The 22,274-nt window shown below is 36.4% G+C and overlaps 1 protein-coding gene across 3 annotated transcripts; it reads left to right on the plus strand.

Moving 5' to 3' along the window:
• The first annotated feature begins 8,140 nt into the window (after positions 1 to 8,140).
• Positions 8,141 to 12,839, plus strand: LOC104116051 (uncharacterized). Of its 3 annotated transcripts, none has more exons than XM_018777630.3 (8): positions 8,141 to 8,372; positions 8,876 to 10,199; positions 10,281 to 10,371; positions 10,473 to 10,630; positions 10,720 to 10,771; positions 11,497 to 11,576; positions 11,671 to 11,764; positions 11,864 to 12,839. In XM_018777630.3, exons 2-8 carry the CDS (start codon positions 9,045 to 9,047, stop codon positions 12,409 to 12,411), a joined length of 2,178 nt encoding a protein of 725 aa, XP_018633146.1. In that variant the 5' UTR covers positions 8,141 to 8,372; positions 8,876 to 9,044; the 3' UTR covers positions 12,412 to 12,839. The 3 variants fall into 3 exon arrangements, with proteins under 3 accessions (XP_018633146.1, XP_009625118.1, XP_009625120.1); XM_009626823.4 differs by having other exon boundaries at positions 9,015 to 10,199; XM_009626825.4 differs by having other exon boundaries at positions 9,021 to 10,199.
• The last annotated feature ends 9,435 nt before the right edge of the window (positions 12,840 to 22,274 follow it).

The raw sequence follows: 22,274 nt of genomic DNA on the forward strand, positions 1-22,274 counted from the left end.
TATCAATATATATATATCAGTCCGTTATTTGTGTATTTGATCTATTACATTGGTGCTTTCATCGATTCGGACTCCATGGATGTCTACTCTTCTACCGTTATAAAGTATCACTTCAACATCATCCAGGATTTAATAATGAAGATGATGGACAATAATTCTCGTATGCTCAGACACCTCGACAACATTGAGAACACGCTTTCTCCCTCTTCCAAGACGATTCCCCTCGCTCCAAAGTATTCGGATATGGTTGTGTCTTTGGAAGATACACGAGAATCAGAAGAGGTTTCAACACCTCTTGTTATCGAAGAATCTGAATTAGATTTTAATTTGGATAAAGGACTCTCCAGTACCGCAGATAAGCCTGAGCTACTTCCTGAGCTAGTAAATCCGTTGGGTAATTCTTCAAACTCGTTGCATTTTCCTTCCTTAGTGGTTTCATTTGGTTGCATTGGGACTTCAAATACTCCTCTGGAAAAATAATATTAAGGAAGAATATTCGCGGAGCTATGCGTGCAAGGTGTTTGCTGAAATAACCGATAAAGAGATTGACATGAATGTTGAAGATTCAGTAACTTCCGTCACCCAGGTGTTCAATGAGATGTGTCAACCAATTTTGGCAGCTAAGGGTGATTTAGCATTAAGGCAGAATGAGACTAGTGTTTTTGTACACTGCACAACCCTGCTTGGATATACATATATATTATTTGAGATTACATGCCATATTCCCATTATAGACTTCTCATTCGATCCTGGTACATGTTTGCTCAAGTTGAGAAATACTGTTGATGCCTGCAAAAATGTAGCAACAAATAATGTGCGCAACATTAAACAATGTGCTAGCTTTCTGACAAGTGATATGCATTTTGATACCTGGCCTGCTGATATTTTATCTTTGCATCATCTATAGTAGTGCATTTGATTTATATGCTGATACCGAAGAATGTAGAATCAGAGTGCACACAATTTTCTTCGTGTTTGATAGTGGCAGCCTACTAAATAATTTAAAACATTGCTTGGTTGTTTCTTGCATGATTAGATCATTCTATGTGGTGACTAATTCATTTGACAAAATGGTAGTGAAGATCAGTGTTGACAATGCTCTGAAAATGGTTGGTGTAATTAGCCAGGTTAGTTTTTCTTCAATTGAAATGCAACTTGAATTTAAACCGAAGCCAGTGATTAGGGACAGTAGTTCAGTATCTGTTGGTCTGACAACAAATTTAATTTTTGTGGCTCGTGACTTTAAGAGATGGACAACTATTCCAGTGATTCGTTTATCTCATGAGGTAGCAGCTGAAATATTTTTTTCTGCAGCATCAAAATCATGGTATAAATATTTGTTAAGGGACACACGACAGGGGCTTGCAAATGGTATCGTCCAAGGCATTGTGCAAATGACAATGGGTTGGATTATTATGCCTGCAAGGTGATTGCTGAAATAACCGATAAAGAGATTGAAATGAATGTTGAAGATTCAGTAACTTCCGTCACCCAGTGTTCAATGAGATGTGTCAACCAATTTTGGCAGCTAAGGGTGATTTAGCATTAAGGCAGAATGAGACTAGTATTTTTGTACACTGCACAACCCTACTTGGATATACAAATATATTATTTGAGATTACATGCCATATTCCCATTATAGACTTCTCGTTCGATCCTGGTACATGTTTTCTCAAGTTGAGAAATATTGTTGATGCCCGCAAAAATATAGCAACAAACAATGTGTGCAACATTAAACAATGTGCTAGCTTTCTAACAAGTGATATGCATTTTGATACTTGGCCTGCTGATATTTTACCTTTACATCATCCTAGTAGTGCATTAGATTTATATGCTGATACCGAAGAATGGAGAAGCAGAGTGCACACAATTTGCTTCGCGCTTGATAGTGGCAGCCTACTAAATAATTTAAAACATTGCTTGGTTATTTCTTGCATGACTAGACCATTTTATGTGGTGACTAATTCATTTGACAAAATGGTGTTGAAGATTAGTATTGACAATGCTCTGAAAATGGTTGGTGTAATTAGCCGGGTTAGTTTTTCTTCAATTAAAATGCAACTTGAATTTAAACCGAAGCCAGTGATTAGGGACAGTAGTTCAGTATCAGTTGGTCTGACAGCAAATTTTATTTTTGTGGCTCGTGACTATAAGAGACGAACAACTACTCCAGTGATTTGTTTATCTCATGAGGTGGCAGCTGAAATGGTTTTTTCTGCAGCATCAAAATCATGGTATAAGTTTTTGTTAAGGGACACACGACAGGGGATTGCAAATGGTGTCGTCCAAGGCATTGTGCAAATGGCAATGGGTTGGATAGAGCTTGAACCTGGTACGGTGACCTTATATGGGGTGCCTACAACTTGCAGTCCAGTATGCGTATATATCTACTATGCGACTATCAAAGGTGCCTTGCTTAGAGCTTGTGCGAGATAAAATAATTTGAAGTTTGGTAGCTACGAAGAGGACACTATATTTGACCTTTATCCTTATGATCCAGGACCCCACGTTCTTCTTCCGAACACCTATGGTTCTATATGTAGGGAGAATACTGTTGTCAGTGTTTTGATTTCTTTACAGAGTAGTGCTGATGGTTATACATATGATTTTGTATTATTAACTCGATCCAAGATGCTAAGTGAACTTGTTTTGGATATTGTTGATGACCTTGATGATGCTAGTTGGATTGAAGTGCATATTAGCATCATTTGTTATTTACCACTGGTGATCATTTGTTATTTACCTCAGCTAGTGAAATCAGATTGTTCATGGGCTAAAGGGAAAGTGAAATATAGAATTTCCCATATTACATATTTAGACACATTTTGCTTTGATATAAGCAGGAAGGGTAACCTTGTTCTTTGCAATCCAGTGGACAAGCCTAGTACTTGTGGTCTAATTGAAAACAGGTTTGGTGATGCTTTTATTTCAGGGGTTTCAATGTATAGTAAAGATCACTTGACGTTCATCATGTACTTGTGGTGCCCCAAAACTAAGAAAACAACATATGCCTATGATCCTTTTCTTAGCCTGGTAATTTCAAGGCATGCTATTGTGATTGATCAAAATATGTTGGAGTTAAGAAACAGAGCTGGTAACTATGGTCAGATGAGGATTTTTCACATATTATAGTATCTTGCTTCGCAGTCAACTCCATCATACCCAATTCAGCAACAAAGACAACGCAGCCTAATGGGACCTCATATCAACACTCTTTCCTCATTGATAAGGCTATACTCGAGCCTTGAGGACAAGGTTCTTTTTGAGGGCGGGAGTATTGTAATGAACAAGGTACAAAAAAATGAATGGATTGGTCTTGGGAATGGGTTATACACGAGTCAGAGTATTAACCAGCCCAAAGAGAGGTTATTAAACTATAATTTGGATCCAGGTTGAGGTACATGTGTCAAGGAATTACTGGACAAGAGGGAATACAATTATTATAATTATTAGTTCGTGCAAATGTAGGGTTATGCGAATTGTTATTTTGGAAATTTCCCTCTCCTGATCTCTCTTCTTTCTCTCTCTATGGCTCTGTCTTCCCATCCTCGTTCTTTCTGTTACTACCCTTAGTTGCTGCTAATTTTTCAAGAGTAATTGTTTGTTCTCAGTATCAATATATATCAGTCCGTTATTTGTGTATTTGATCTATTACATTGGTGCTTTCATCGATTCGGATACTGTGGATGTCTGCTCTTCTACCGTTATAACGTATCACTTCAACATCATCCAGGATTTAATAATGAAGATGATGGAAAACAATTCTCATATGCTCATACACCTCGACAACATTGAGAACGTGCTTTCTCCCTCTTCCAAGACGATTCCCCTCGCTCCAGAGCATTCGGATGTGGTTGTGTCTTTGAAAGATACACGAGAATCAGAAGAGGTTTCAACACCTTTTGTTATCAAAGATTCCGAGTTGGATTTTAATTTGGATAAAGGACTCTCCAGTCCTGTGCACAAGCCTGGGGTACTTCCTGAGCTAGTAAATCCATTGGGTAATTCTTCAAACTCGTTGCATTTTTCTTCCTTACTGGTTTCATTTGGTTGCATTGGGACTTAAAATACTCCTCTGGAAACAAAAAATGTTAAGGAAGAATATTCGCGGAACTATGCCTCCAAGGTGTTTGCAGAAATAACCGATAAAGAGATTGAAATGAATGTTGAAGATTCAGTAACTTCCGTCACCCAGTGTTCAATGAGATGTGTCAACCAATTTTGGCAGCTAAGGGTGATTTACCATTAAGGCAGAATGAGATTAGTGTTTTTGTACACTGCACAACCCTACTTGGATATACAAATATATTATTTGAGATTACATGCCATATTCCCATTATAGACTTCTCGTTCGATCCTGGTACATGTTTTCTCAAGTTGAGAAATACTGTTGATGCCCGCAAAAATGTAGCAAAAAATAATGTGCGCAACATTAAATAATGTTCTAGCTTTCTGACAAATGATATGCATTTTGATACTTGGCCTGCTGATATTTTACCTTTACATCATCCTAGTAGTGCATTAGATTTATATGCTGATACCGAAGAATGGAGAAGTATAGTGCACACAATTTGCTTCGCGCTTGATAGTGGCAGCCTACTAAATAATTTAAAACATTGCTTGGTTGTTTCTTGCATGACTAGACCATTCTATGTGGTGACTAATTCATTTGACAAAATGGTGTTGAAGATCAGTGTTGACAATGCTCTGAAATGGTTGGTGTAATTAGCCGGGTTAGTTTTTCTTCAATTGAAATGCAACTTGAATTTAAACCGAAGCCAGTGATTAGGGACAGTAGTTCAGTATCAGTTGGTCTGACAGCAAATTTATTTTTGTGGCTCGTGACTATAAGAGACGAACAACTACTCCAGTGATTTGTTTATCTCATGAGGTGGCAGCTGAAATGTTATTTTCTGCAGCATCAAAATCATGGTATAAATTTTTGTTAAGAGACACACGACAGGGGCTTGCAAATGGTATCGTCCAAGGCATTGTGCAAATGGCAATGGGTTGGATAGAGCTTGAACCTGGTACGGTGACCTTATATGGGGTACCTACAACTTACAGTCCAGTATGCGTATATGTCTACTATGCGACTATCAAAGGTGCCTTTCTTAGAGCTCGTGCGAGACAAAACAATTTGAAGTTTGGTAGCTATGAAGAGGACACTATATTTGACCTTTATCCTTATGATCCAAGACCCCACATTCTGCTTCCGAACACCTATGGTTCTATATGTAGGGAGAATACTGTTATCAGTATTTTGATTTCTTTAGAGAGTATTTCTGATGGTTATACATATGATTTTGCATTATTAACTCGATCCAAGATGCTAAGTGGACTTATTTTGTATATTGTTGATGGCCTTGATGATGCTAGTTGGATTGATGTGCATATTAACATCATTTGTTATTTACCACTGGTGATCATTTGTTATTTAACTCAGCTAGTGAAATCAGATTGTTCGTGGACTGGTGATCATTTGTTATTTAACTCAGCTAGTGAAATCAGATTGTTCATGGGCTAAAGGGAAAGTGAAATATAGAATTTCTCATTTTACATATTTAGACACATTTTACTTTGATATAAGCAGGAAGGGTAACCTTGTTCTTTGCTATCCAGTGGACAAACCTAGTACTTGTGGTCTAATTGAAAATATGTTGGGTGATGCTTTTATTTTAGGGGTTTCAATGTATAGTAAAGCTCACTTGACGTTCTTCATGTACTTGCGGTGCCCCAAAACTAAGAAAATAACATATGTCTATGATTCTTTTCTTAGCCTGGTAATTTCAAGGCATGCTATTGTGATTGATCAAAACATGTTGGAGTTAAGAAATAGAGCTGGTAACTATGGTCAGATGAGGAATTTTCACATATTGCAGTATCTAGCTTCACAGTCAACTCCATCATACCCAATTCAGCAACAAAGACAACGCAGCTTAATGGGACCTCATGTCAACACTCTTTCCTCATTGATAAGGCTATACTCGAACCTTGAGGACAAAGAGAGGTTATTAAACTATAATTGGGACTTAAGTTGAAGTACATGTGTCAAGGAATTACTGGACAAGAGAGAATACAGTTATTATAATTATTAGTTCGTGCAAGTGTAGGGTTATGCGAATTCTTATTTTGAAAATTCCCCTCTCCTGGTCTCTCTCCTTTCTCTCTCTATGGCTCTGTCTTCCCATCCTCTTTCTTTCTGTTACTACCCTTAGTTGCTGCTACTTTTTAGTGTAATTGTTTGTTCTCAGTATCAATATATATCAGTCCCTTATTTGTGTATTTGATCTATTACACTTCTTTTTCTACAAATTAACCACAAAATCAAAGTGCTAGTCCAGTTAATTATTTAAATATTAATAACCAATTTTGGTTATAGGTCAAATCGGGCTGAGGAAGAAATAGCCGATCGCTACTGTTCCCATGACCATCAACTGGATCTTTTGCTGTATCAGTTTGGCCTTCAACTTGGTCATCGGTTCGAATCCTATCCCCGCCTAATCCATCTAAGTTTTCTGCGCCTACTGATGTGATGATAATTCAGAAGTTTTTTTGTAAAGAAGAAGGGCCCTGCTCCTATGGGTTCACGTGCTAAGGCTCTACTCCACTAAAAATACTCTTTTTCAAGAGAGAGGTTTAAGGCGTATTAATCACGCCTTGAAGGAGGGAAGTAGTGGAGCTACACTTGGCTTTACACATTTACAGAGCTAACCCCTGTCCAATGCCTGGCAGAGGAACAACCCTCCCCCCCCTCCCCCCAACTAGTTGTATGGGGTGGGTGCCTTTAGCATAATGCCACATAAGAGACGAATATCTTGTTTCAGATAAGCCAACAATTGTTGACCTGTGTGTCTAACTTAGATATGGTCTATTTAAGCTTATGTGACATTATTGTTAGATTTTTTAATTAAATGTAATGCCATGTCATATTTTTATTGGATATTTTATAGGTTTTGAACTAGAATGACTTTTAAGTTACGAAGGTAAAGTTGAGTGACTTTTAAGTGATGAAAAATAGATAAGTGACTTTTGTGAAATAAATAATAAGTTGGATGACCTTCCGTGAAATTAGCAAAAATTTAATAAAATATTTAATATGCAGGTAAGTTGGCTCGAACGACATGATAAATTACTTTTTTTTTTGTTGTTGCTATTGTTCAATTAATAATTTCTGTGTGCATGACAAGTTTCAAAAAATAAAGAGGAAATAACTTCCATCTTCAGCATGATAATATAGACTTAATTAATGCACCTATTCTCTAACGAAGAAGGGACCTAAAAATATTGATCTTTTACAGCTAAAATTTCATGTCTTTATAGGAAAATGATGATTAAGTACTTGAATTTTAATTTATCGATGTCAATTCTTAACTATACAAATTTATCTCAATTACAAGTACTATACAATTAATGTACAATACATCTATAATCCATTTGATTAATTTGTCAGAAAGTAGGTATGAGACAAAAGGTAGGATACACCAAATCCTACCAAACATATTTAATTTATAAATTGTGGTATTCTTAATAAAATTTTCAAAAATGTGGATTTTACTTTAAGAAATGTAAGGAACCAACATATAAATTAACATTTTTTCCGCACGTATATATCAACACTAACAGTTAAATAATATGAGATGTCATAAAAATGATAGTTTAATCCTTATATAGTTACGCAAATCTTATCATCTTTTCTATTAGCATCATAATAATTCTCGTATAACAGATCAAGTATTATATACATTTTCTATCAAGTATTATATACATTTTCTATATGCAATCACTGTGCTTTTTAATCATTTAAGAAAATAATACTTATTTATATTTTAAAGCTCTTTAATTTTCTCATTTTATTCATAATGAAATTTTTTAATATGTATAATTTTTTTTCTTAAATGCCTTATTTAATTAAACGCAATCATATAAAACGAACTTTATAGACTATTATATTAACAAAAATAAACCAAAAATAAAGGAGCATTTAATTTGGTGGGAGTTAACAGATATGACACGAATCGTTACAACCGTTAGTTGGACGGACACAACAAAGGCGGGGAGGGTAAAACCGTCAACATAAATTACAAAATTTGTCTGTCCACTCCATTGAAAGTGAAAGCCAGAATTTTCAGACATTAAGCCTTTTCTTCAAAATCTTCAATTTTATTGACTTCACATCTTTGGGATCATTTCCCATTTTTCCTGCGATTTTGTCTTTTTATCTTAGTATTTTACTTAATCTATTTTTGAGAATTGTTTGACTTCAGTTCACTTTGTTCTCAAGTCTCCATTTCATTTAGTGGATGCTAAAGATCATCTTTTTATGAAATAATATCTGGGGCTCTTTCATAATTTTATGGAAATTAATTAAGGTAAGCAAAATCTTTTATTTTTTAACAGATAATAGCGAATTATTATTGTTTGAATTTGTATAACTGTATAAGCATGTTTATTTTAGTTTTCTGTCGACTATGTACAATTGATTACTGTTCTTTTTTTATATTAACTTGGTTGCTTAATTACCCTTTTGAAAGATCTGTTTTATTTTTTCATAATTGGGTTTTTTTTATGCTCAATTCTTCATCATATTGGAATTTAAGAGTTTAAAGTTTCTTCCTTTATGTTAGTTGGGGGATTTTTTTTGCTCAATTCTTGATCATATGGGAATTTTGGACCTTAAAGTTTCTTCCCTTTTGTTAATTGGGGGGGGGGGTTTTTTGCTCAATTCTTGATCATATGGGAATTTTGGACCTTAAAGTTTCCCCCTTTTTGTTATTTTTTTTTGGGGGGGGGGGGGGGGGGGGGGATTTGATGCTCAATTCTTGATCATTTGGGATTTTAGACTTTAAAGTTTTCTCCTTTTTGTTGTTGATAGGGATTTCTTGTGGGATCGGTGGTGTGAATTGTCGAAATGTGTTGGTTTTGTTAAGTGATATTTCCTGTTTGATTGACAATATAAAAGTTATCATGCTTTTGAAGTTTGCTTCTGATTTGATTCTATGTTCTTTTCAAAGGAGTAGTTTGAGGGTTGAACTTGAAGAAAGATGGGAACTTACAGTGAGACTGAAGAAGATACTTTCTTTGATATACGTGATGAGATTAGTTCTCTCTCTGATTTGGGTTCGGATAGTTCTGATGCTTGTACTCGTAATGAGATTGTTGACTGTGCTTTGGGATATGAATTTTGGACTCAGGATCCTGAAAGTGTTGATGAACGTCGCAATAGATTCTTGAAATGGATGGGTTTGAACTCGAACTGTGACAGACGTGATGGACTTGAAATGAATGGTGTATGCTCTGATGAAAGCAAGAAGAATGCCGATAGAATTAGGGATGGCAATGACACTGTGCTCGCAAACTCAGATTCCGAAGGCAACTTTTTCTCCGGTCGATCTTCCCAGTCAAATGAAGCTTTGGAATTGGAGGAGGATGCTGTAGAGGATCCAATGTGTTGGAAAATTAGGAATCTGGACAACGGATCAGAGTTTGTTGCGGATGAGTTGGGACAGGATGGGATGCTTAGCCGATTACGTGAAGTAGGTACAAACAGGTTATTCACTATTGAAGAGTTTCAGAGAAATCTTGGCTCATCGGCTTTGATTCAGCAATTGCTGCACAGAGATATTAAGGGATTCAATATGGTTGATACAAAGTCGAAAGTGAGAAGTTTGCTTCAAAAACTCACGATTTCCACCCGACATAAAGAGAGGACAAAGGGAGTCCAATCGACTGCCCGGGAGTTTAATTTAAAGTCGGGGGTTGGTAGTCAAAGAGTTCGGGTCCACACCAGTAAGAAGGAGTCAAAAGAACTGTCCTCGCTTTACACAGGCCAAGAGTTCCTTGCACATGAAGGCTCTATCATAACAATGAAGTTCAGTCCTTGTGGCCAATACTTGGCAAGTGCGGGCAAAGATGGCACGGTGCGCATTTGGAGAGTGACCGAAGATGATATTCCTAAAGATTTTAATGTTCAAGATGTTGACCCCTCTTGTTTATACTTCTCACTGAATCATTTGTCCAAATTAGTTTCGCTCAATGACTATAAAGAGAAGATCAGCGGGATGAAAATGATGAGAAAATCATCGGAATCTGCTTGTGTTGTCCTCCCACCAAAGTTATTCCGGATAATGGAGAAACCACTGCACGAGTTCCATGGGCATACGGGTGAAGTCTTGGCCCTCTCATGGTCCAAAAATGGGGTCAGTATAATATCTCGCTGGTTTAAGCTTGAAATATCTTTTAAATAAGCTGTAATTCATGTGCGACATCGTTTGCTGCAGTATCTGCTGTCATCTTCTGTGGATAAAACAGCTCGTCTCTGGCAAGTAGGACATGATAAATGCGTTGGTGTGTACTCGCATAATAATTATGGTGAGCCGATTTCTACGCTTGTACTCTTCTTACCAAAGTAATTTTCTGAATTTACTGGAGGATCACCTCATACATGTGTTAATTTCATATTTCTGATGCAGTCACTTGTGTAGAATTCAATCCCATGGATGATAATTTTTTCATTAGTGGCTCGATAGATGGGAAAATACGACTCTGGGACGTGCACGGTTGTCGAGTAATTGATTGGACTGATTTAAAAGAAATAGTGACTGCTGTTTGTTATTGTCCTGATGGAAAGGTTTGATTGCCTTGTTTTTTTACCTTTATAAAGATGGTACTTGATTTCAAATGGAACTTATTTAAGTTTGTCGCTTGTGACTGCTGCAGGGGGGTGTTGTGGGATACATGGATGGCAATTGCCGTTTTTATGATGTAGTAGGTACGGAAGCTTGTCTGTTTTCATACCCTTTTTTCTGGTCCTTTTCATTTTTGCACTGTCGTTCAGATAGATGTTTACAATATTAGCTCCAAGAATAGAACAACAATAGCTTAAAAAGGTTGGGGCATAGCTAATCCTTCAGTTGCGGGTTCAGCCGAACAAAATAGCTTTAGTCTAAACCCTGTATTTTTCTTAAGAAAAACATTGAATATATACAAATTATTAATTTAGAACCCAATAGCTTAAAAAGATTAGAATTCGGAACCCATAAGCTTCAAATCCTAGCGGCTCCGCCTCTCAGTAATGTTCTGCTATGATATATAGATAACACGAAGTTACTTGGAAGAGGCTAATGCAGATTGGTATTGTGGTTTTCTGTTAGTCTATTGGTTGGGGGTAAGGTTGGGAGTGGGGGTTGAGAATGTTTGTTAATCATAAGACTTGAAGTCATCTCGGGCTTGTCTTTCATGGTTTAGACATATGTGTTCTCTCTCTCATTACTTGGTAGTAGAAGATTTGGCATGGATTCCAACCGTCCAAACTACAGGTTATGAGATGAAAAGTATTATCTTCCTTTATTGCAAGTGGTATACAACCTTGTGCATTAAAAATAAAGAAATGACATGTGGAAATGCTGGACGCAGTTTCATTTTTACGCTACAGCTGTGTCAGTTGTAAGCAGTTGATACTTTTTAAGTTAATGGACTCTCATTTCTTGGGGTTAGGTAATCGTTTACAGATGGGCTCGCAGGTATGCCTGCAAGAAAAGAAGAAGCTTACTAACAAGAGAGTAACCGGATTTCAGGTAACTATTTGTCTCCTTACCTTATTTTTCACAAGAATGATCTTTTGTACTGATTTTATGCGCTTGAGAATTAACGTGAACTTTCATCATACAGTACTGCCCGAACGACTCAAGCAAAGTCATGGTTACTTCTGCTGATTCACAAGTTCGAATACTTTCTGGATCCAACATCATCTGTAAATTCAAAGGTGTGTTGGTTATCTCCAAGCATAAGGTGTTTGGAGTTATTCCCATTCTAATTTAATACTCGGTAGATTTTCTCAAAGTGTTGTCTGCTGCATGTCCAGGAACTCAAAATTTGGGTAGTCAATGTCCTGCATCATTCACTTCCGATGGGAAACACATTCTCGCGGTTACTGAGGATTCAAATGTTTATATCTGGAACTATAGTAATGAGGACGGGACAACTAGCCAAGCAAAGAAAGTCCGGTCATCTGAGAGTTTCCTTTCCCAAAATGCATCGGTTACAATACCATGGTGTGGCTTTAAAACCAATCCCGGGACACTACCACCAGGAAGTGTTTTAGCAAATGGTGATGTCAACGAGAACTCGCAGCCAAAGACTTCATCTTTACAAGATTGCTTCTCCTTGGGACGTGCATCTTTCTTGGATTCACTATTAAAGGGCTCTCCAACGTGGCCGGAGGAGAAATTGCCCGATTCAAATCCAGCAAATGCATCCCCTTCTATATCTAAATCCGAATGCAAGATCTTGAAGAGTGCTTGGCAAAGTGCATTGAGTTCGAGCCATTTGTGGGGTCTTGTGGTTGTCACTGCCGGATGGGACGGATGCATTAGAACATTCCTCAACTATGGATTGCCAATTCGTTTATGAGAGTTTTGCGCAAAGGGCTTTGGTGTAGTGGCAAGAGGCAACACGTAATGTGTGGATTAGGAGCACGTTGCGAGCTTAAACCATGCCGCAGACAAAAGCCTGGTGTTATCCACCAAGTTTCAAACCGTGCGCATCTAGGCCTTGGGGATTTCTCGGTTATAAAAAAAAAAAATTGCTTCTAAGCTTTTCCTTTTTTTGATTGTAAATTTTTATCAATTCTTAGTTTTGTCACCATTTTTTTTTGACAAAATATATATTTATATTATATCCAATAGGTTACTAGCAATGTACTTGAAATTAGATTGTGCAAGGGTATACTAGTAGATATATGTAAAATCTAGCCAAATGTATCATAGGAGCTGGATTTTACAAAGTTGTCATTAGTCACACATGAAAGTTCATAGTATAAAGTGCAAACATTTATTCCATTTGTGCAGTTGATATATTTTTAGGTCAGAGGTCAATGATATGATCAAATCTGTAAAAGTAAATTGTCCTAACATAACTTTCCTAAATTATGTGGACCATCTAAAACTTGGGAGTATAATAACAAATTCATCAAAGATTTACCATCTGGTTTGGTACAACTTTTGGCCCACAAGAGTTCCTTAATGGGAAGTGTATTGTTCCCGTTAAGTTATACGGAAATTTATATTATTTTGTGCGAGATAACGTATGGAAAGATTTACCTTCTTGGAAAAGATGTTTCATTTGGATCGACACACGAGAGTCAACTATATTGCTAGAATCCAGGTTGACCTCCTTGCTTAAAAGGTGAATTTATGATTTAGAGCTTATGGGTTCGAGGTTCTACTCCTTTTAAGTTACTAGGTTTTAAATTAATAATTTTTACATATTTAATGAATTTCTTAAGATAAATACCTGATTTGGATCAAAGTGACTGGATTCAGCTGAACCCGTAATCGATGGGCTAGCTCCGCCTCTGCCTTGCTTCTCTCACGGTACACTCCTCTTCCCGTCGAGCCACGTTTTTCCTCGATCAGTACAGACAAAATGTAGGGCTGGTACCAACAATTTATCAAACTCACTAAGTCCGATCTGCCCTACCTCTCTATCTATTCAAGGGATGGAAGAGCAGAGGCCTTTGGTATCCCCTCCAGTCAAGAACTGGTCCTTTGATTAATTAATATTTCTTTCTTTTTCATTGACCTCCTCTTTTCTTTAATTAGTAGGCGCAATAGGTCAAAATTTTAATTTGCGTGAAAGTTACTGAATATGGAATACCATAAGAATAGATATTTTACTATTACATGAATAAGACTAACTAAAGGTAGATTCAAACTTATAAAACATATCAAATGAGATTATAAATTACTACTACGAATTCATATGTATCTTTTATATGGGTGCAATTTCATTTACAAGCTTTCGATTCTAAGGTTCTCTCTAGTCTAGTATTACATGAAGTATTAGATTCACATGTATGGGTTATATTCAGGGGCGGATCTACCTTGTGAGGTAGGAGTGTCATATCACCCACTCACTTCGTTAAAATTCTTAGTATGTATATGAGATAGCTGGCACCCAAAAATCATGAAGTAGGCAGAGGTGCCACTGGTTTAGCTTTAAATGCTTTTGGTGGCCTCGCGAATGCGAGCTCGAATCCTTTTGATGTAGCACATCTTCTTTGTCTTTTTTTTTTTCTCGTTTTGTTCTACTTTGTTAGGTTAAGGATTTCCTTTATTCTCAGTTGGGCTCTAGAGCCCCATCTTTTTTCCCTTTTTTTTCCCTTCATTTTCTCGACCTCGCCTCTTTTTCCTTTTTTTCTCTTTGTTTTCTCTTCCTCCCTTTCTTCCTTTTATTAGCTTAGTCTCTCTCTCCTTTTTCATTTTTCAAACTTTTGTATACTAGTCCTCATTTGTTTCTATCATTATACCTTACTTCATGAGCATTTTTTCCTATAGGTAATTTGAATGGGTTTTACTTAACATATAATTTCTCTCTTTTTAATGATATTATATTAATTTATATATTGAAGTGTAATTTGCATAATATCTTCTACTAAGTTTTGAAAAAGAAAAAATTAAATAGCTTGGTCAATAGTCGTTTAGAGTTGATTATTATAAATTGAACGTCGACGATTAAGATGAAAATAATTGTCATAGAATACGACAATTAAGATGAAAATATTAACCCAAGAACAATAAAGGTAAATTAATTTAGTAAAACGAAGAATATGTAGTAATTAAGCTATTCTTTTAAATAAACTTTTTATTAGAGGCGCTCTTTCATGAAATGTTATTTTTCTTTTGTCATTTTTTGGAATATATTTATTAAGCGTAAAAATTGTATTAAAAATAGAACTTATTTATTTTATGAATTAAAGATATATTCGAACTAACCAAATTGATTCATCCTTCCTATTCAGTCTTTGTAGATAGTAGTAGCTATACTATAGAGTCCAGAATCAAAATATGGTTCTTTTGGACTCAAATAATCAAAATATGTGAAAACAATATTGGCAACCATAATATGTATAGCGCGGTGAAATACCGCGCTATACCATAACGGCACGTTTGGCCGTTAAGATATAGCGCAGTGAATAACCGCACTATACTTAATGATGGGGCTCACCAATAATTCTTCTGGTATTAACTGGCACACCAGTAATTCAACATGGTATAATACAGTGAATGACCGCGCTATACATAAAATTTGGGCCCACTGTACTTAATTGACAGACCAATAATTCTACTGGGCATAGTGCCCATATTTAAGGCGTTATACATCAATGTTTTGCTTATTTAAAGAGTTTCAGGAGGATTTTGTAATAATCTATTCAGAATCCTTCAAGTCTTCTAAAATATTTGTTCGTTAAGTTATTTTGCATTTTGTCATAATATCTGAAGAGCGAAGAATTAGGGTTTCATTATATTTGGAGGGGAGGGGGGGGAGGGAGGGGGTTATGGTAGAGAATAACTCAGTACACTATAGTTGTTCTCCACAGTATCATGTTAAGTTGTCACTTACAATGGAGTACGATACATTAGTATCGTTGTTATGTTAAAAAATGAGTGTGAGCAAACGTTCAGTGAATATTAAAGTAACCGAAAGATATTTGTATTCTATCACTCCGCAAGGGGTTGCTTGTTATACTGATTTTAACATCAAAGACGATGAAACTCTCAGAGATTTTTTGAGGACTCCGGATGAATACCGAAAATTCTTGTAATAAAAATATTAGAAATGTACGTCAAGGCTGAAGACGTTCGCAATAATGAGGTTGCGCAAAGTAAGGATATACTTCAATGATCGGGTGGTTATTTTGGAGCAGTTTTAGCCGAACAGGTTTTGGGTGAAAGAGTTTGGCGTGATCTAAACTTATCTCCACGGGCGAATGAGGAGCGAGAAAATAATTTCTCCCCTAGTTTACATAATCCACAAGGCGAGTGGTAAACTTCAATTTTTCTTTGTGTTACGATGTTTATTTTTATGTAATGAATTTGTATTAACACTCATATATTCCATAGGGAGTACCGACTAGATATGAATTTTACAAGTTATGAACCAACGCCAGTTGGAATATGCCTAGTTTTGGTGTGTTGGATCATAGTGGTCCATCTGGGAGTCATCATCAACAGGATAATGTCCATCATGGGATATCAACACATTATGATTTGTAAGTACAGTGATAAAGCTATATATAAAGTTTGGATCAATTTGAGAAACTCATTATTTTATTGGTTGTGCAGTGAAAACGAGCAACTTGAAAGTCATATCCTTACTCAATTGGCCGAAGACGACATATTTAATCTGGATTTGGAAAATACGCAGAGTCAGGAAGAGAATAGGGATTATGACAACAATGTTGTTGAGTCTGGAGATGATACACCCTTCCGTGATGAGTGTGATGATAAGGAGGAAGAGAATGCTGAACCTGATTTGACGAGGGAGCATGATCCACCTCCCGCTAGACCAAGAGTGTACGAGTTCCACGTGTCATTTCATTCAAGAGAGATTCCCTACCTTGATCATTTGCCAAGTATGCCAGATATGGATGCCCTCACAAGGGATCTTGACGAAATTCGGACAGCAGTATGGGATAAATCTAGAGAAACGGTGCTGTCAAAGGGCATGCTTTTTGCAACACTTTAACCCCGGGACTATTGTTGAATGGAAGCTTGAGCGGAGTTCGGGAATACCAGAACACATATTCATTGTGTTCTGGGCATTTAAACCAGCCATTGATGATTTTGTACATTGTCGGCCGGTAATATCCATAGACGATACCCATGTCTATGGAAAGTATGATATTAAGTTGTTGATCGACGTTGCAGTAGATGCCAATGGAAGTATATTTCCCCTAGCATTTGCTATTTGTGCCAATGAAAGCCAAGAGACGTGGACATTATTTTTGAACTACTTGAAGGAGCACGTTGCCAGATAACGTTCATGTATTTGCCTAATATCTTATCATCATGGCGGTATTTTAAGTTTTGTATAAACTTTGCGTGCATGGAAGTAACCGTATGCCTATTACCGTTACTGTGTGATATACCTGAAGGCCAACTTCCAAAGGGCTCATCCGAACAAGAACTTGCATGATTTAATGTGGATGGCCGCAACAGATCACCAAGAGTGTAAATTCAGGAGGCGGATGGAATTGATCAGGTAGAAAGAACAATGAGCCTATACTTGGTTGATGCGACATGAGCTTGACAAGTGGACTTTGCATGCGGAAGGTGGCAAAAGATAGAGAATTCCAACTACAAACGTGTCACAATATTTCAACGGGTTATTGAAGTCTGCATGTGGATTGTCTGTCACTGCCATGGTGCGGATGACATTCAAGCATATGGCGGAGAGGTTTGTTGAAAGGTCTAGAGGTGCATCCTCATTGATGAAAAGGGGTGTTGAATTCATACCAATACCAATGAAAAGATTTGAGAAATACAGGAGGCTAGCATAGTGGCATTCATTTTTGCAGTATTTCAACGAGTGAAATATTTTTGAAGTTTGCACCGCTATCCATCACAAAAAGGGGAATAATACACACACCGTCAATGAAGCCAGAAGGTTATGCTCCTGTGTTAAATGGTCCATCTACTACATGCCGTGCTCACATGCCATGAAGTGCTTTCAACATACAGGTTTCATGGCAACGATGTACGTTGATAAAGAATATAGTCTTGCTGCATACTTAAACACTTATAGTGGACAGCTGCAGCCAGTGGGTGCTGAGTATTATTGGTCGCCAAAACTATTTAAAATGGTATGTAACAAGGAGTATATGCGTCAACAACAAGTGCAGAAAAGCACGCATATACGGAACCAAATGGGTGTTGGTGATACCGTTTATGCGCGTAAATGTGGCATATGTTCCCAAACAGGACACGACCACTGTAAATGTCCTTCAGCTGGTTTGGTTAGCAGTGGTGATTCAGCTTCCGGTAGAAGTTCATCTAATGTGCCAATTTAAATGTATGTAAATGTTCAGCTTGCAAAGTGTATGAAATAAAATTATGATTCCAATGGGGTTAAATCCAATTGATATTCCAATGGGAATACCTCGATTTTAATTTTCTGGAAACTTGAAGATTTGGTAATTTGGAGCCGAAATGAGCAACTCACTATGAGACAACGCCTTAGCTAGGATGTGGGACTGAGAATCTACACTTTTTGTGGGATCGGTGGGCTCCAAGTGAGTTTTTTTCTCAAATATGGGGGGATGGGGGGCGGCTGTTGGGAGGTTTTAATAGTTGGGGGGGGGGGAGGGGAAGAATGTTCTGTCTTATTGGGGAAGGAGACAGCTTATTTGTGTATGTATATCGCACATATTTACAGCGCTATAGTATAGCGCAGTAAATATGTGCGTTATACCTTCCCGCCCATTTGAGTTCAAGTATAGCGTGGTATTTCACCGCGCTATACTTTAACGGACAAACGGTCATTAAGGTATAGCGCGGTGAAATACCGCGCTATATATATTATGGTACCCAAATTCGTTTTCCACATATTTTGGTTCTTTGAGTCCAGAAATATCATATTTTGGTTTTGGACTCCTATACTGTATACATAAAGTAGTGGCACACGCAACATTCGAATCCTGGGTCTGCCTCTGGTTACATTTGGGCACTTCATATTGATGATTTTGCATTAAATTTGACATGATAAAAATCAAAGAGGAAATGTGGAATTCACACTTTCATCTTACTTTCTTACTTTTTAACTATTTGATATTCGAAAGTCACAACTCCGATATTCATCTCTGCATCGAGTAGGTACATCAAAGGAAGGGAAGCATTCCCTAATAATTGAAAGATTTTCTATTCACTAGATTTTAAACTCGAGACCTATAGTTACGTATTGAATGATGGCGATCATCCTATCATTAAGTAAATAATGTGAAAAGTGAAGTGCCATACGACTAGGGATGGGCATAAAATTCGAAAAGCCGAATTCCGAACCGAATCGAATTAATTTATTGTTTTGGTTTCGATTTTTTCAATATTTTGGTTTATTTAGGTATAGAAATTATGGTATTTCGGTAGTTCGGTACGGTATACGGTATTGAGATTTTTGATATTTTGGTATTTCGGTATACCGAAATAATTTAGTCCAAGCCCAACTTTATTTTTATTTTTTAGCCCAATAATCTTAAGCCCACACCCGAAAAGTCCAAAACCCCTAATCCCCTACCCTTACCCTTAGGTTTAGTCGCTTAGAAGCAGACAAGAATTTCAAAAAACCCTCACGACTTTGCTTGGTTGCTGCGGCGGCCGGATTCACGAGTTACGACTCACGACTACAACCTCGGCGACAACTCTCATCGCCAATTGCTTGTTTGTTCATTGTTGACCTTCATTCAGGTTCATAACTTCTCCATTATTCATTGTGGATCTTCATTCATGCGATTTATAATCACATTTCTGAGCAATAACAATTTCTAGGCCCAAAATTATTAACTTTTAAAGTTGTTATGGCCTTTTTATGTAGCTCTACTTAAGTCTGATAGAGTTATTATGGTGTTCTATATTTAGAGATGCGCTAAGTCATAGTTGTCAGAATGTGTTCATCTTTGAGGTTTAGCTTGTTGTACCGGTGTGTTCAACAACCCTAATTTACTTTTTTCGAGATCTATGTCTACTATGTATATTACATTACCAGATCAATGAAGAACATATTGTAGTGTTTTGATTACCAGATCAACTTGGATTAGTTTTCTTAGATGGTTAGAGCTTTTGCTACAAAGTATTAGAGCTTTTGCTACTACAGAGTGTTGTTGCCTTTTGTTAGGCAGAATGGCAGATTGTTTACTCGTTAGTGGTTGTTTATGCTTGCTTAGTGCTTAGGCTCTTAGCACTTAGCAGTGACACATGAATATGTATTAAATTGGAACCGTACTGAAATCGTACCGAAATATTTTGGTATAGTATTTGATATGTACAATTAATAAATCGAATACCGAAATATCGAATAGAAATTTTTAAATACCGAACCGAAGTAACGAATACTCACCCATACATATGACTCATGAGCAGTGTTCATGCAATAACCTTCCCCTGCCCCCTCATGTCTTGTATATTCTTTGATTTCTTCATTTTTCTTTATTATTTTAATATATCTTTTCTGGCATAAGATTTCAGAATCTCTCAAATCAAATGTTCCCTTCGTTGAAAATGATTAACCCACATGATCTCTTCTTTATCTTTTTCTTTTCCTTCAACAGTTTAGGATCTCCATTTTCACTTGTATCTTTTGCAGGAGCTATAAGAGAGAATAGGTTCACGTGCATGAGATCGATCTCTACGTACATCCCTTATAATTATAAGAGATATCTAATTTTTTAGTCGGGGCTCCAGTATTAAATACTGAATGAGTAATTTAAAAATAAAAATAAGAGACACTGCGCAATATGCACAATGCATTATTATTAGACCCTGCTAATCCCAAATATTACTTATTTTGAAAAGTTAAATTTATTTCAAAATATTTAACGTTTTAAAAAGCATGAAGTCTTCTAAGTAGTACTTCTTTTTCCAAATTAATCTACATTAATTATTCGAATTAATGGAGTATTAATTAGGTGATACTTTAAGAAGAGATAAAGAGTAATTTTTAAAAAATACTCTTACTGATTAAAGCTATGGAATATCTTTTTCATTTTCCTTGTTTAAAGATTTGAAGGGGTACCTGTGAGCAATCGTAAAGTTGTCTTTGTGGCCTATAGCTCACGTATTCTTGCCGCAGAAGCAACTACTAATGTTTGCATTAGAATAGCATGTATACATCATACTCTTAGGGTGCGGCCATTCTTCAGACCTTGTAACGTGTACTTTATGCACCCCTCTTTTTTTGTTCAAAGATTTCTCAGCAAATTAAAATCAGACTGCAATCCTTATCAATACACTAAATTAATGTGGCCTCGGGAAATTTCCAAAGCAACAGTTGCCAAAAATGATTCTAGCATTTTATTTTCCTTGTTCAAAGATTCCTTGAGACTGGATCCAATCATCAAATTTCCATTTTTTCTTAGAGGTCAGTTATATACACGTTCAAAACAAGGAACTTTTATATTATTAGGTTATCTTTACTTAGTGTAATAAGTGACTGTCATTTGCAAGATCCCAATTTTGCGGGAGGGAAGCAGTGTATAATAAAATCGTGAAATCTCAGTACTCTTTATGAGAAGAGATTCCATGCACCTTCATAATAAATCTTTAGAACTAAATCAAGTTAGTATATAATATATATTTGAATATAATATATATACAAAAAGCTTCCAGTCAGAGAAATGTAGAGTCCTTGCCTAGTTGATGCAAGTGGTGAAGAGGCACATTAATTTATATTAATTCTTATATTGGATTCAATCTCTGCCCGATGATTTGCCTCTATAAAACAAAAGGAATAAATGAATGTATGAATAAGACATAAGGAGGGGTCCGTATTCAAGGTAATGATATAATATAAAGAAGTTCTTACACCGTCAACCGTCAGATCATCTAAAAATACCTAAATGTTAACCAACTTTAAACAAGTATGATTTGTAATGTATTTAAAATGTAAAAATATTATCTGCTATAACATATAATGATAACATAATATATAATGTAAAAATTCTTCACACTATCATCACCATTAGTGTATAAAAGCAGAAGCGGTCTTATGTTACCGAGAGAGGTCACCAGCACACGAAAAATTCGACAAAAATTTAATGTATGTCTTGAGAAAATTGTAATATATTACTAGTGCGACATTCTATATAAAAAACAGATCTTGGCTGGATGACAAAATACACCTGTGACCTTCAAATCTTGAGTCTACTTCTGTTAATACAAGTTAAACTCAATAAACACCATCAAAGGATGTGATGCAGTGGATGAGGTTGTTCTTCCCTTAACCAGAGGTTTCGGGTTCGAGCGCTAGCTAGGTATAAATCCTTGGTAGGAAACACTTATCCTCGAATAGAACCCTATGCGGGGCGAATCCGGATATAATCGGGCTCCAATTTGGGAACCGGACGGGTTGAAAACCAAAAAAAAAGAAAGAAAGATAAACTCAATAAACAAACATGCACCAAGTGAAATATAAATGAAATACACTAGGTCTGCATATTTCCAACTAATATAGTATAGTAAAGAACAGCTACATCATATTGTCCATTGTTCTCTTTTTGTCCCCTCAGTATTTAATGTTCCTGTAATAGATCTCGTGGCTTCTAAAAGGGCACGACTTTCTCCAAAGCTTTGTGGCGTCGCCTTCTTCTTTTTCATAGTCATAAACTTAAGTGTATATTCATACGTGACAACCAACTCTTCCCTTTTAGTAGTATGCGGAACAAACAAGACCGCTAATACTCTTTTGCATTTTTATATTTAAGAAAAAAAATGAGTAAATGCGTT

The sequence above is a fragment of the Nicotiana tomentosiformis genome, chromosome 12 (genome assembly GCF_000390325.3).
Source record: "Nicotiana tomentosiformis chromosome 12, ASM39032v3, whole genome shotgun sequence".
NCBI lineage: Eukaryota > Viridiplantae > Streptophyta > Magnoliopsida > Solanales > Solanaceae > Nicotiana > Nicotiana tomentosiformis.